The sequence below is a fragment of the Pan paniscus genome, chromosome X (genome assembly GCF_029289425.2).
Source record: "Pan paniscus chromosome X, NHGRI_mPanPan1-v2.0_pri, whole genome shotgun sequence".
Lineage (NCBI taxonomy): Eukaryota > Metazoa > Chordata > Mammalia > Primates > Hominidae > Pan > Pan paniscus.
In genome coordinates, this window is record NC_073272.2 from 118,989,079 (window position 1) to 119,005,281 (window position 16,203).

The 16,203-nt window shown below is 45.4% G+C and overlaps 1 protein-coding gene across 5 annotated transcripts in view; it reads right to left on the reverse strand.

The window, feature by feature from the left end:
- Positions 1-8,228: 8,228 nt before the first annotated feature.
- The window catches only part of SEPTIN6 (septin 6), a 78,003-nt gene continuing 70,028 nt past the window's right edge, over positions 8,229-16,203 (reverse strand). For 2 of the 5 annotated variants that reach the window (XM_034950563.3, XM_034950564.3), the window contains exon 10: positions 9,451-11,292. In XM_034950563.3, the coding sequence (XP_034806454.2) occupies positions 11,268-11,292 (25 nt within the window). In that variant the 3' untranslated portion in view covers positions 9,451-11,267. Of the gene's footprint in view, positions 9,248-9,450; positions 12,558-16,203 lie in introns of those variants that run through there. The other 3 variants (XM_008965068.5, XM_008965067.7, XM_008965069.5) reach the window with 3 other exon arrangements.

The following is a 16,203-nucleotide window of genomic DNA, read 5'->3' on the forward strand; positions in this document are numbered from 1 at the left end:
AACAATCGAAATGTTTTTAAAAAGTTCACAAGGTGATACATGCTGTGAAGAAAATAAAACAGGCTGGGTGCAGTGGCTCACGCCTGTAATCCCAGCACTTTGGGAGGCCGAGGCAGGAGGATTACTTGAGGTCAGGAGTTCGAGACCAGCCTGGCCAACATGGTGAAACCCCTGTCTCCACTAAAAATACAAAAATTAGCCGGGCGTGGTGGCAGGCGCCTGTAATCCCAGCTACTCCGGAGGCTGAGGCAGGAGAATCGCTTGAACCCGGGAGGCAGAGGTTGCAGTGAGCCAATATCGCGCCACTACACTCCAGCCTGGGCAACAGAGTGAGACTCCGTTTCAAAAAAAAAAAGAAAGAAAGAAAACAGAGCAGTGCAAAGGCAAATGACTGGGGGAACACCAGATGAGGAGTCAGGTGACCTAAATTCTCATCTCATCATTGCCAACAACTATCTCTACAGCCTTCGGCAAGACACTTCACCTCTGTGGCCTTATTTTTCTCACTCGTACAATCATTACTTGAATTTATTATCTCTAACCTTCCTTCGTAGTACTATATTCTTTGATTTGATGGTTTAGAGACTAACATTACCTCAATAAACATGAATGCCCACCATAGAGAAAGACAGACATGGAAATACAGAATTCTGAAACTGAAAAGTGCTGTTATCTTCTGCTCTTCTCAGTCCAATACACCCCTACGCATAAGGTGTCATATAGTTAGAAATATGTCATTAGAGAGTTAAAGAGGGCACTGAGTCAAAGCCACCTCATCCAGTGGTCCTACTGCTGGTGGCACATTTAGTTTTACATAGGGCTATTTCTCCCCACCCAGCTTGTAATCAATTTCAGGACAACAGAGAAAAAACACTTTCTTTCCTTTTTGTATTCTTGCTGTATTCCACTGGAATGTCAGTTACATGAAAGCATGGAACTCATCTGTTTTGGTCTTAGCACCTACACCTTGATCCTGCAGGCACTCCAGAGATATTTGTTGAATTAAATGCATAAATAAATGAAGCTCTTCCTTTTGTCTCAACCCAGTGAAAATCATTTCCTTGGAGCCTACATTTTAAGCTGATTTGTTATTTTATAATTAGATTAATTTCAGCCTGCTATTGTTTGAGTGTGTCCCCTTCAAAATTTAAGTGTTGAAACTTAATGGCTGATGTGATGGTATTAAAAGGTGGGGCCTTTAAGAGGTCATTAAGCCATGAGAGCTCCTCCCTCAGGAATGGGATTAAGGCCCTAATGAAAGAGGCTTTAATCGGTGTTTGGTCACTTGCCCTTTGCCTTCTGCCATGTGAGGATATAACACTCCTCTCCCCTTGTTGCTGGAGGATGCAGCAACAAGGCACCATCTTGGAAGCAGAGAGCAGAGAGCTGCCCCAACCAGACAACTGAACCTTCTGGTGCCTTAATCTTGGATTTCCCGGGCTCTGGAACTCTGAGAAATAAATATATATTCTTTATAAGTCTCAGGTCTCAGTATCTTGTTATAGCAGCATAAATGGACTAAGACATAGCCTAAGTTGCCAACTTTCACCAAAATCAGCATTGTAATAAATATACATCTTTCCTAGAAAACAATCTGTGAAAAGATAAACTACTTCCTCTCAGCCTGGATTAAAACTTTTCCGTTGTATAGGAACAAATAATTGTAATCTGACTTTTGAAATTGGATTACAAAATAAAAGGTGTTGGAACTGATGTAAGAGGCCATCTGCTCTGGAACAACCATAACAGGATTCCATTTGTAAATCCCACTAAGGAATAAGCAGTTTCATCCATAGAACACAAATTTCCAGGATTCTCCATGTCCTTCTCTCCCTGGTATCCTTCTGATTACAAAAAAATCCATCAGCCAATCTATTTTAGCCCATTCCTTTCTCACAGCCACAGATGGTTTCTCAGTGAGCAGGAGTTAAAACCCCTGAGAAGAAATACATTAGTTGAAGAGAGGTGTAGGCATAGATAATAAAGGTTGCCATTACAATCCTAAACAATCCAGAAGGCTGGGCGCGGTGGCTCATGCCTGTAATCCCAGCACTTTGGGAGGCCGAGGCGGGCGGGTCACCTGAGGTCAGGAGTTTGAGACCAGCCTGGCCAACATGGTGAAACCCCATCTCTACTAAAAATACAAAAATTAGCCGTGCATGGTGGCATACGCCTGTAGTCTCAGCTACTCAGGAGGCTGAGGCAGGAGAATTGCTCGAACCTGGGAGGTGGAGGTTGCAGTGAGCTGAGATCGCGCCACTGCACTCCAGCCTGGGCAACAGAGCAAGACTCCGTCTCAAAAAAGAAAAAAAAAAAACAAAAATAAAAACAATCCGGACACCACCTGTAATCATCCATCCTCCTCCCCTCTATTGCAGGGGTCTGTCACTGTCTTTTTTTTTTTTTTTTTTTTTTTTTTTGAGACGGAGTCTCGCTCTAATCCACTGTTGCCCAGGCTGGAGTGCAGTGGCAGGATCTCAGCTCACTGCAACCTCCGCCTCCCTGGTTCAACCAATTCTCTGCCTCAGCCTCCTAAGTAGCTGGGATTACAGGCGCCGGTCACCACGCCCTGCTAATTTTTGTATTTTTAGTAGAGATGGGGTTTCACCATCTTGGCCAGGTTGGTCTTGAACTCCTGACCTCGTGATCCACTCACCTCAGCCTCCCAAAGTACTGGGATTACAGGCATGAACCACCGTGCCCGGCCGTGTCACTGTCTTAAGACACATAAACCCCCGTTTTGACTGCTTTGAGCTTCCTTTCCTGCTTTTGCCTATAGGGGGAGTCAGTACGTAATGAAAAGACAGAAACTTGGAACCTGTCTTTTAACTATCCCATAAACTATCCCCAAAATCAGATCACTAAAAGTTCTTGACCCGAAAATTCTGCACCACCATGTGCTCTTGAGGAATGTTTAGTAACGGATTGAAAGCATAACTAGGAGTTCTCACTGGCCAATTCTGAGTAATGTGAGCACCAATATTATTAAAGACAGTAATGAATTATAAACCACTGAAAACTTGGAAGCCATAAGTCCACAGTGATACCAAATAGATAAATAAATGAGAGAGAAGGGAGGGCCTTTGCAGGGAGGGGCTTTGCTTTCAGTCGAATACCATGTGCTGACTGGTAAATATGGAGGGAGTGCTGGAGTTGGAAAATCATCATTTTATATAGATTGGTCCAGGCAAACATTATCAACAGATGCTCAATCCAAGGAGAAATTTTTGATGAGTAAGATATTTCCAGGAACTTAACAGTTTCTCTCCACAGATTGTTTATTAGTAGCAATAAAAAAAAAAACCAGTAATTATATCCTGGAGAAATTGGGCAACACCTTGACCCAAAATGAGAACATCCTATTTTTAAAATAGGACTTCAAAAATATCAATGTCATGAAAGACAAAGAAGGGCTATTCCAAACGAAAGGAGAGTAAAAAGACAGGGCACAATGCATAAACGTAGACTAGATCCTGTACTGCGAGAAAAAAAATGCTATAAAGGATATTATTTGATAGATTAGTGTTAGAATGTGAAATTTACCAAAGTTGATAACTGTCTGCAGTTATGTAAGAAAATATTATCTGTATATATGGGGCACATACATATATATGGGGCACAAAAATGATAAAGCAATAGGGCAAAATGTTATCAACTGGTGAATTTGGGTCAAGAGTATGTGAGTATACGTTGTACTATTCTTTCTTTTTTTTTTTTTTAAGACGGAGTTTCACTCTTGGTGTCCAGGCTAGAGTGCAATGGCGTGATCTCAGCTCACTGCAACCTCTGCCTCCTGGGTTCAAGCGATTCTTCTGCCTCAGCCTCCTGAGTAGCTGAGATTATAGGCATGTGCCTGGCTAATTTTGTATTTTCAGTAGAGACGGGGTTTCTCCATGTTGGTCAGGCTGATCTCGAACTCCTGACCTCAGGTGATCTGCCTGCCTCAGCCTCCCAAAGTGCTGGGATTACAGGCGTGAGCCACCGCGCCCAGCCGCATTGTACTATTCTTGTAACTTAATTTCAAAATGTAGTTTGAAAAGTGCAATAGTGGGCCAGGCGCAGTGGTTCACGCTTGTAATCCCAGCATTTTGGGAGGCCAAGGTGGGCAGATCACGAGGTCAAGAGACCAAGACCATCCTGGCCAACAAGGTGAAACCCGTCTCTACTAAAAATACAAAAATTAGCCGGATGTGTTGGCGCTTGCCTGTAGTCCCGGCTACTTGGGAGGCTGAGGCAGAAGAATCACTTGAACCTGAGAGGCGGAGGCTGCAGTGAGAGATCGTGCCACTGCACTCCATCCTGGGTGACACACCGTGACTCCATCTCAAAAAAAAAAAAAGTGCAATAACTCCTGACATTGGTGAAGAATATAAATCTAGTGCAGTGGCACAATCTCTACTCACTTGCAGCCTCCACCTCCTGGGTTCAAGCGATTCTCCTACCTCAGCCTCCCAAGTAGCCGGGACTACAGGCATATGCCAACATACCGGGCTGATTTTTTGTGTTTTTAGTAGAGACAGGTTTTCACCGTGTTGGCCAGGCTGGTCTTGAACTTGTGACCTCAAGTGATCTGCCCGCCTCAGCCTCCCAAAGTGCTGGGATTACAGGTGTGAGCCACCACGCCCAGCCTCTAGCTACCTCTTAATCACTTATCTTGAGGTTGCACTTTACTGGGACCTCTGGAGAGCTTATAAATGATGCCCCTACTCTTATGAAGCTTAACATCTCTTGAGGAGGGAAGTCTCCCAAATAAGAAGCAGAGAAGATTCTATAAGTTCAAGTAGGGGCCGGACTCAGTGGCTCACGCCTATAATCTCAGCACTTTGGGAGGCCGAGGTGGGCGGATCTCTTGAGCTCAGGAGTTGGAGACCAGCCTGGCAATATGGTGAAGTCTCGTCTCTACAAAAAAATACAAAATGTAGCTGAGTGTGGTGGTGCGTGCCTGTAGTCTCAGCTACTCGGGAGGCTGAGGTGGGAGGATCGCTTGAGCCCAGGAGGTAGCAGTTGCAGTGAGCCGTGATCATGCCACTGCATTCCAGCCTGGGCGATGGAGTTAGACAGTGTTAAAAAAAAAAAAAAAAAAAAAGTTCAACTAGGGAGTTTGAAAATGGAGAAGAGATCAGGAATCAGGATAGGTGGATGAGATCAAGAAAGTCTTTAAAGTAGGACCTGAGCCTTGAAGGTAGGATTTAAATCAGTAGATGATATTTCAGACAGAGTCAACGAACAGTTTGTGTAATTCAGGGAGAGGTTTGTGCAGAGACAGAATAGACTGGACAGAGAGCAAATATTGGGAAGTGTTGAAAACCGTGGTTGAGTAGATACAAGGGGCCAGTCTGCAAGTTCCCCAAGGGCAGCATCTAACTAGATCTCATGCAAAAGATTTAATTAAGCCCGGGAGCAGTGGCTCACCCCTGTAATCCCAGCACTTTGGGAGGCCGAGGCGGGAGGATCACTTGAGGTCAGGGGTTAGAGACTAGCCTGGCCAAGATGGCAAAATTCGTCTCTACTAATAATACAAAAATTAGCCGGGCGTGGTGGCGGGCCAGGGACTACAGGCCCACGACACCAGGCTAGTTTTGGTTACGTTTCTTAATGGCTGGGAAAAAATTGCTGGGCACAGTGGCTCACGACTGTAATCCCAGCACTTTGGGAGGCCAAGGTGGGTGGATCACTCGAGCTCAAAAGTTCGAGACCAGCCTGGGCAACATGAGGAAACCTGTGTCTACAAAAGATACAAGAATTAGCGGGGCGTCGGGGCGCGCTCCTGTAGTCCCAGCTACTTGGGGAGGCTGAGGCAAGAGAATTGCTTGGGCCCAGGAGCTCGAGGCTGCAGTGAGCTATGACTATGCCACTGCACTCCAGCCTGGAAGAAGAGTGAGACCCTGTCTCAAAAAAGAAAAAAAAAAATCAAAAGAATAATTCAGGATATGTGAAATTCAAATCATATGTCCATAAGTGAAGTTTTATTGAGCACAGCCATGCTCAACCTCTTACATATTATCTACGGCTGCTTTTGTGCTATAGTAACAGTTGAATAGTTGCAGAGATCATATGGCCTGCAAAGCCTAAAATATTTATCAGCTGGCGCTTTACAGAAAAAGTTTGCAGCTGGGTGCGGTGGCTCACGCCTATAATCCCAGCTCTTTGGGAGGCCGAAGTGGAAGGATCGCTTGAGCCCAGGAGTTTAAGATCACACTGAGCAACAGCCAGACCCCAGTCTCTACCCTCCTCCAGAAAAAATTAAAAACAATCTGGTCATGGTGGCACGAGCCTATAGTCCCAGATACTCAGGAGGCTGAGGTGGGAGGATCACCTGAGCCCAGGATTTTGAGGCTGCAGTGAGCTGTGATCGCACCACTGCACTCCAGCCTGAGCAACACAGTGAGATCCAGTCTCAAGAAAAAAAAAAAAAAGTTTGCTAACTCCTGACCTAAAGCAATGGTTGTTCACATGGGGCGATTGTGCACAGGGAACATTTTGGCAATGCCTGGAAACATTTCTGGTGGTCACAACTGTGGAGGGTAGGGAGGGCATCCTACTGATATCTAGTTAGTAGAGGCCAGGGATAGTGCTAAATATTCTTTAACGCACATGACAGCCCTCCAGATGTCTGGTCCCAAATGTCCATAGTACTGTGGTTGAGAAACTCTGGATTATAGGACTCTAAGGTGAGTACTTTTTTTTCTTTCTGAGACAGAGTTTTGCTCTGTCGCCCAGGTTGGAGTGCAATGGCGCAATCTCGGCTCACCGCAACCTCTGCCTTCCAGGTTCAAGCAATTCTCCTGCCTCAGCTTCCCCAGTAGCTGGGATTACAGGTACGTGCCACCATGCCTGGCTAATTTTTGTATTTTTAGTAGAGACGGAGTTCCACCATGTTGGCCAGGCTGGTCTTGAACTCCTGGCCTCAAGTGATCCATCCACCTCGGCCTTCCAAAGTGCTGGGATTACAGGCGTGAGCCATTGCACCTGGCCAGGTGAGTACTTTCTAGTACAGGGAAAACTCAGTCCTTAACAAGGGAGCCCACTGACTGAACGCCCAGGTCTTTAACTTACATTAGCTCAGGTAGCCTTCACAATGACCATGGCAAGGCAATCACTGATGTCCTCCTTTTCTGGAGACGTTTTATTAAATTTTTATTTTACTTATTTATTTTTGAGATGGAGTCTCACTCTGTCGCCCAGGCTGGAGTGCAATGGCGCGATCTCGGCTCATGGCAACCTCCGCCTCCCAGGTTCAAGCGATTCTTCTGCCTCAGCCTCCCAAGTAGCTGAGATTACAGGCATACACCACCACGCCCGGCTAATTTTGTATTTTTAGTGGAGACGGGGTTTCTCCATGTTGGTCAGGCTGGTCTCAAACTCCCGACCCCAGGTGATCTGCCCACCTTGCTTACAGCTCACAAGTCTGTAGGGCTCCAGGGCTTGTAATTTTCCATAACACCTCAGTGCCTGCCTCTGCTCAGTGACGTCACAAACGTCACAGACGTATTGTCTCACTCGGCTGTCTCCTAGTGTGTGAGCTGCGCAGAGCCAGGCCTATATACGTGGATATTTTCTGAAGCCTCCAGGCCTCTGTAAGGAAAGGATGCATGCCCTGATGTCTGCACCCTGGCCCTTAGGAAAACAAAGTTGAAGAAAATTCGTTTTCCTAAGGGCCACCAGAGTTCTTTAAAGTGACGACTCTCTCTCTTGCCTACTTTAATGCTTGGGAGGATGGGAGGCTCCGCTCTCTAGTAGACCCAGGACACAAAATACTCCTTAGTATCTATAGAATGCTTTTTGAGTCATAAAGAATAGTCATATCCGTGAATTTTGGGGGATGCTCACATCACAGGATTAAATGAGAGAAGACACGTGGCATAGAGTTCTTTTCCTGCCAGAATTAAAACTCACCTGAATCTTGTTCCGTAGGCTCTGGCGCTCCACGTTCTCCATCTAATATACTAAATGATAATCAGCTCAACTTAGTTGAATCCATGCTAATAAAGAAAAAGTGGAGGACTTCCTGCCCACCTCCACCCCAGGTGTTGGGAATTTCAGGCCCAGCTGGAATAAAGTTGGAGGGGGTGGGCACGGGGGATGGCAACCCATCTAGGAAGATTTCATAGGCTGGTGGTGCCTCCCTGAGCCCTTCAAATCACCCACTCAGAAGGCAGCCACCCACTCCCCAGGCAAACCGTGGTGGGCCGCATCACCCAGTGACTTAAGATCAGATCACACAGCCATTTAGCATTTCTTTGAATTTTATTGAAAATTGACATGGACATTAGAAAGGTATCAGGCTAAACAGTGCTGGTTCTGGGATGTTTCTCCTGGAGAATGAAAGCCCCAGAGGGGCAATGACTGGTCACACCTTTGAGCAAAAAGAACAAAGGAGAAGAAAGGAAAAACACACACAGATTCTGGAAAACATGCAAAGAGGCTCTCTCAAGAGACACTGAACAGCAGAATGGTGGTGATGGTGGTAGGGGATATATGAGAATGAGCACACTCACATGGTATTTTGATGCAAGTTAAGCCAATGAATTCAAGGCAGATTTACCAACATCAAAGCTCTCCCTCCAGATCCCAGGTTGAGCAGAAACCTCTCTCAAAACCCTAACTGGTCTCGGAAGGTGGAATGGAGTAATTTTGCCCTCACTAAGCTTAAACCCCCTCCCTTCTCTACCTAAGTGTTAGATAGTGGATACATTTTCCCCCTTTGCTGGAATCTATAGAAGGTCTGCGAATGCTGAAGAAGATACAAATGTCACTTGACTTTCTCTTGCATATTCAGAAATGTTTAACAGTGGCTGCAGACAGTCAACCCATCGAACCAGAGAAATGTTTAAAAGAAAAACATAAAACTCAAACAAAACCTTGTGAACAGAACAGTACTTTCATACCCACAGCTGAGGTGTCCTGCCCCAGTCACTTACACTTGGGTGAGTGGTCCTGTAGTTGTTTCTCTGAGGTTACATTTCGTCCATTTTCCAGCTCTGATGGTTCTTTTCCTGCCTTGTTAGTTAGGACAAGACACTTCCATTTAAAATACCATGTGAGTCAGGAAGAGAGCTTCTTGCCTGGACACAGGGACACATGAACACTTGTTGAGTGGTGTGGTGTATGTGTGTGTGCTTGCAGTTTGAGGGGAGAGGAAATTGGTTGATTTCTGATTTGAGACAATATGGAACCCTAACTCTTCTATAATGGCAGTCTTCTCCTTTAGACTTAGTGCAGCTGCTGAAGACAAGATTAAAAAAAGCTGGAAAGGGAGAGAGAAAGAGAAAGAAAACATGAAATTAGCCAAAGAAAGAGGACATTCAAAGTAAGACAGGGGGAGGGGAATGGGCAATATTGAGGTAGCACAGATTGTAGTGTGAGAAGACAGGTTAGAAATGGGGGTCATTGCTGGGCCATCACCACGGGGAAATCTGCTGAGAAGGTTTTAAGAACACCACACACCAGTTTAAAGCTTCTTGTTTTAATTAAAAACAAGCACATATTAACAGCCACATGTGAATGCCAAATGATTAAAACAAAAAAACAAAAACAAGAGCCATCTACACTGCAGCTAGGGAAAGCAAACTTCTTGGCTTAAGAGAAGTGAGGGATGTGTGTACGTGTGTGTGTGTGTGTGTACGTGTGTGTGTGTGTGTGTGTGTGTGTTTCAGAAAAGCCACTCCAGTCTGGGAAAATAAAAGCACAGACCATTTCTAATGACTGGTTTTGTTTCACCAGAAGTAAACAGAGTACTTAGGGTATTTTTTTTTTTAAATAGTAACAGTTGTACTAATTTAAAAGCCTTTTCATTGAAGAAGGAAAAAATCTGTCTACAGTGAGAAAAGCTACCCAATGAAATACACATTTTAATAGGTTGATCAACTTTTTAATTTATGTTCACTCATGGGTTCGATTTTTGTTCACCAAACTTCCCTGATTATAAGGGTCACCTAGGGCACCTGTTACACACAGTCTCCTGGACCCCGTTCCAGCCTTGCAGCATCACTGGGTCATTGGGTTAAGGAGCTGGCCTGGCATGCCTTCGTTTTGCCAGCCCTCACCCAATCCATCTTCAGATGTTTTTCTGTGGAAAAAAACCTCGAGGGTCTTCTAATACTAACTAGTCAGTTACTCTGAACATCAAAAGACCTCGTATCCAGGAATGTAACGTATATAAACAGATTGAATCCCTTTGTGAAACTGATTGGGAGTCAGGAGGCATGAAAATTAGTCTGGCTTCTGCCTCGAAACAGAAGTGAGACCTCGATCAAGTCCCTTCCCTTCTCTGGGCCTTCATTTCCCCTTACGGAGTAAGTAGGTTATATCGTCTTACTGACTAAAATGTCTCCCTTAATATAAAACTCCTCCTTAGTTTCTGAAGGTCTCTCCAAAGCTGTGTGGGTCTAATACTTTTGAATTATTCAGAGCTTCTCAAGCCTTAACTAGTTAATCTGTACACAAATGCAAATGAGGGCGCCTCCGGTTTGTAATGCAAATAATTACCCGGCGGCGGTGTGGGGAAGTGGTGGTTACCGGTTGGTTGTTTAAGCGTGAATTTCTGGGAAAGCAGCTCTGAAGCTGGACATAGAATCATCAAAGTTGCAAATATGAAGCCTTTCCCAAGGAGACCTGACAGGCCTAACTCAGCATCTCTCTGAGCTACTGGCTGAGTATCTGAGCAGATTTTTTTTTTTTTTTTTTTTGGTCGTTGGTTTGTTTCTACCTCCAAGCATATGGTCTTCAAAAAAATACTCCACTGTAACTTGAATTTTCCCAAGAAACTGGCTTGTGCTTTGGCAGCATCACCTTCATACTTGCTCTGGTCACTCACCAATCAATAGAGCACCAAACCTACACAGCAAACCTACATTCTTGCTTTGTCAACAAGAAAAGTACGTGCATATGTTTGCTTTTCATTTTTTTCTTTTTGCTTCCTATTATGATCTATAATTGAAGTGAGAAATCCCCTTCCCCTTCTCAATACTTCAAAAAGGCCTGGAAATTTGGCATAACCTTGTTTGACTGTGTGCTTTGAAAGTAAGTGATCAAAAAAAAGAAACTCTAAAAAAAAAAATAGAAGTAGGTGGTCATGGTCAGTGCCAGTGGGGCTGGGAGGCAGGAGCAAGTTGCGGAACTCAAAAAGAAGAAGTGAGCTTGAAGTACATGGCAGGATAGGGGTGGGGGGCCTGGCTGCCTGGCACCCCAAAGGAAAGCTGTCAGTTAAAATAGGAACCTCGGCTTAAAAGGCTAAATGGAGTCCAGTCCAGCTGTAGCGGGGAATACTATTCAGTACACAGCCATGGATTACTGCAAAGGAAGGGCAGAGAGACGGCATGTTAGCCACAGATCATTGCCAGGTCAACTCCATCTCTCACACTGTCACTGGCCAAACACCAAAGGCCACTGTGCCTCATAACCCTGACAAGGGAGGGCTCTCTACTTCACAGAGGTTCCCAAAGCCACTATCAGATGGGACCCATGATAAAAACTTAGGGCTGGAATATTTTTAAACTCTCAACTCCTTAAATTGGAAAGAAAGTTAAGGGCCTTTTCTTCTCTCCGGCCGAGTCTCATCTCTTCTTATTGGGGGATGCATGCAAAATGCATGTTAAAAATCATCATGACATTCACCAAATGAACTAGAAGACTCATCAGAGCAAATCCCCAAACACTTGATTCTTTTGACAGCTCAGTTTTCCAGCCTACAAAGTGGGATTTATTATTCCTGCTACTGGCCTCACCTTATTGGGACAGTATGGAGCCCTTCCGGAAATTACCCCCCGAGATGCTGAAATACCTCACAAGAAGAATTCGGTAAGGCTATCATTCAAGACTCTAGGCTGGTAATAATATTCAGGTTTATTCTCCCTTTTGCATCTGTGGGATACCCAGAGTTAGAGAGAGGGGAAACGTCTGCTATTTTCTTCAGCAGTTGTGTTTTATGGGAAGGGCTTGGTGTAAATAAATGCGTTGCCGATTTTGAGCACAGCTTGAGTGCAGTTACTTCGAGTGAATGAAAACTGGAAAGGGCTGGACTCAAAGGTTAGAAGGAAAAGGCGCCAAAGGCTGTCCTTTTGAAACCCTCTAAGAAATGGCTGTGGCTCCTGAGGATGAGGGTGGGGTGGACCAGGGAGGACTAGTGACTGGGATACAGGAGACCAAGGGGACAGCTGTGCTGATTGGTGGTTACCCAGCCATGGTGGTTGCAAATACCTCAGGGAAACTAACAGCAACCAGAACTGGAACGGGGGAGCTGGTGGGGAAGAGTAGCAGATGGGCCCCCTGACCATGTCACACCTCTGGCAAAGATGTGGGGGAAGACAGGGGGGATGGCTGGGGGTGCTGGGAGGGGGACTGGGATGCAGGATGCATCTGCGAGCCACATGAATGTTGGCTTCTTGACCAGCGGCCAGACATCACCCTCAGATTCTCAGGTTTCTATAAACCTTGGCAGGAAGAGAGGAGAGGGCGCGGGTTGGATTGTATGCCCCCCAGGCATGTTAAGGGGGAAATTAGAGAAAGGGAGGCCCAGCTCTGTTGCGCAGGAAAAGGGTGTCTACAGGAAGCCCAAACTGAAAATGAAAAGAGAAGCTGAGTTAATGAATGGATAGATTAATGTACCAAAAAAAAAAAAAAAGTCAGAAGAAAATTAAGTAATGAGGACTAATGGCTAAATTAGAATATAGCTATGTTAGATGGTCTTAAGGTCTTATTGCATTGGCTCCGGGGAACATGCTTTCTCTCTCATACACTCCACACACACTCCCACATGATGGCAGCAGTGGCATTAGCCAGCAAAATAATGATCAACAACCACAAAAATACATTTTATCTTTCTTTCTTTTTTTTTTTTTTTTTTTTGAGACAGAGTCTTGCTCTGTCACCCAGGCTGGAGTGCAGTGGTGCGATCTCGGCTCGCTGCAAGCTCTGCCTCCCGGGTTCACGCCATTCTCCTGCCTCAGCCTCCCCAGCAGCTGGGACTACAGGAGCCCGCCGCCACACCCGGCTATTTTTTTTGTATTTTTAGTAGAGACGGGGTTTCACCGTGTTAGCCAGGATGGTCTCGATCTCCTGACCTCATGATCCGCCCGCCTTGGCCTCCCAAAGTGCTGGGATTACAGGCGTGAGCCACTGCACCCGGCTCTTTTTTGTTGTTGTTGTTGAGATGGAGTTTTGGTCTTTTGCCCAGGCTGGAGTGCAGTGGCCGTGATCTTGGCTCACTGCAACCTCCATCTTCCAATTTCAAGCGATTCTCCTGCCTCAGCCTCCTGAGTATCTGGGATTACAGGCGCCTGCCACCACACTCGGCTAATTTTTGTATTTTTAGTAGAGACGGGGGTTTCATCATGTTGGCCAGGCTGGTCTCGAACTCCTGACCTCAAGTGATCCACCCGCCTCAGCCTCCCAAAGTGCTGGGATTACTGGCGTGAGGCACTGAGCCCGGCCTATCTCTTCTTAATGACTAGGTCCTGACTAGTGTCCCCCACCACCCACCCCCAGCACCACCACCCACCCCCAGCACCACCACCCAATACCTTGTACAGGAATACCTTCCACAAATCTCTAAGTGGCCTCAGGCCACTGGATAGAGCCCCAGGCTCTAGCCACTGCATTTCCTGTCCCATTGGGAAAGTAGAGGAGGCTGAGGTTTCACCCCAGGAGATCCTTAGAGCTGTCCTAGTCAGCTAACTGGTACTCTGGGGCAAGACCTGTTTGCAGAGCATATGGGGATGATTGCAGAACTCTGTTCTAGGGTCCAGACCACAGTTACCTGAAAATGTGAACTATGGAAACCCATCATTGGTTTGTGCTTAAATAATACTTTGACCTCTCTTCCATGTAAATTTCATTCCTGTGACATAAATACAGCAAGTAGAACTGATCCCCATTTCATATGAGTAGACCAAGAAACACAGAGAAGTCAACAGACTTGCCTGTGGCCGCAAAGAGTCACAGCTGGGCCCAGAGCTGGTGTGTGTGTGTGTGTGTGTGTGTGTGTGTGTGTGTGTGTGTGTGTGTGTGTGTGTATTTTTATTTCTTTTGAGATGGAGTCTTGCTCTGTCACCCAGGCTGGAGTGCAATGGTGCGATCTCGGCTCACTGCAACCGCCGCCTCTGGGGTTCAAGCAATTCTCCTGCCTCAGCCTCCCAAGTAGCTGGGATTATAGGCACCCGCCACCATGCCCAGCTAATTTTTGTATTTTTAGTAGAGACAGGGTTTCACCATGTTGGCCAGGCTGGTATTGAACTCCTGACCTCGGGTGATCCTCCTGCCTCGGCCTTCCAAAGTGCTGGGATTACAGGCGTGAGCCACCATGCCCAGCCAACTCTCTTAAAAAAAAAAAAATAGAGAGATAGGGTTTCACCATGCTGCCCAGGCTGGTCTCCAACTCCTGGGCTCAAGTGATCCTCCCACCTCAGCCTCCCAAAGTGCTAGGATTACATAAGTGAGCCACCTCGCCCAGCTTCCATTTACTCATCTTGCAAACTGGGGATTATTCCTTCTCTACCTCACAGACCTGTTGTAAGTATAAAATGAGATACTATACAAAAAACAAAAACAAAACAACAACAACAAAAAAACACTTTGGAAAGCAATAAAAGCTATACAAATGCTCATATCTTATTTTTATTCTTTGTCTACTTCCTAGGGGAAGAGTAATCTAAAAAACACTGCAATGGCCTATGTTCTAGGTTTCATGGGAAGGCTGACATATTTTGATGTGTGTATACTATCCATATACTGTGCACTCCTAAGGACCAATAATGATTGAGGTAGAGTATCTGCAACGATGTAGGGGGTCACAAAGGAATCGCTTTTACAAATGCAGAGAGCTATAAGTAGTGCCTCAAGCAATTTCAAAATGTGGAGGCACAGTAAGCCTCACTCTGCCTGCATTCTAGGTGGCCTTCGTGATCCACCCCTTGAATGAGGGCTTTGAGGAGGGGGCGGGTTGCCTTTGCTGCTTTCAGATCCTGGGGAGCCAAAGCCTCCCCTGACTCGTTGGTCTGAAATTGCTTTCGTGGTCTGCCAGGGAGAAGCCTGCCAGGAAGAGCCAACCTACTTGGGGTTGGGGTTGCCTGTTCCAGCTGTTTACCAATTGCCTCTCACTTGTAAAGTGTAGCTTTAATTATAGTTTTGCCAGAATTCATTTTAGGAATGGCCACTAACAATGATTTACTTGGGGAAACCTGTAAGCAACTGTGTCAAGCCACGTGCAGTGAAACCTGAATTAACTGAAATCTCATTAACTAGAATACATATTTCCTGCTCACCTCATTAAAAATGGGGGAACAAAGAACATAACACATGAACTGAGTTCCTATTACATGTCAGACACTTCACTAGGCACTGGAACTACATACAGTGCAAAGAATGGACAGGCATTCTAGGAACTGACTGTCTTCATAAATGGAAATCTGCTGTTTAATTCCAGTCAACTAGCAGGGGCTCCAAGACTTGCTGTTAAGCCAGACAGTAAATCAAGTCACTGTTCTTTTAAGATTGTTTCCTTTGGCCCGGTTTCATGGGCCTTATGTTGCAGAAACCTCTATGGACTTCCTCTTCAGGATTTGCTTCCAAGCAGGATGTTTTGCCAGCTGCCCCGAGTCCCCAGTGCAATAGCTGCGGCAATCAGTTTGGTGACTAACAGCAGGCTCTCCATTTAAATCATAAACTACATGGGTGAGTGGGGAAAAGTCTTCTCTATATTTTATATTCCCTGATCCAAACAAACCAAATGTAAAAGGGCATTTATGAGACAACCGGGATGTTTCAAACACTGACTAGACATTTCATGTTAATGAATTATTGTTCATTTTGTAGGTGTGATAATGGTGGGGTTGTGGTTATGTTTTTTTAAAGAATCATTATCTCTTGGAAATATATACTAAAGTATTTACAGATAAAATGATATAGTTTTGCTTTATAATAATTCAGCAAGTCTGTAGTAATTGATGAAACAAGATTAGGCATATGTTTATGGTTGCCTGGGGGCTGGGCTGGGGGCTGAACTGTATTATCCTCTTATTTTGCTCATGTTTGAAAGTTTCCACGGTAAAGTTTAAAAAAAATAATAATAACCCTTCATCGGGCGCGGTGGCTCACGCCTGTAATCTCAGCACTTTGGGAGGCCAAGGTAGGCAGATCACCTGAGGTCAGGAGTTTGAGACCAGCCTGGCCAACGTGGTGAAACCCGGTCTCTGCTAAAAATACAAA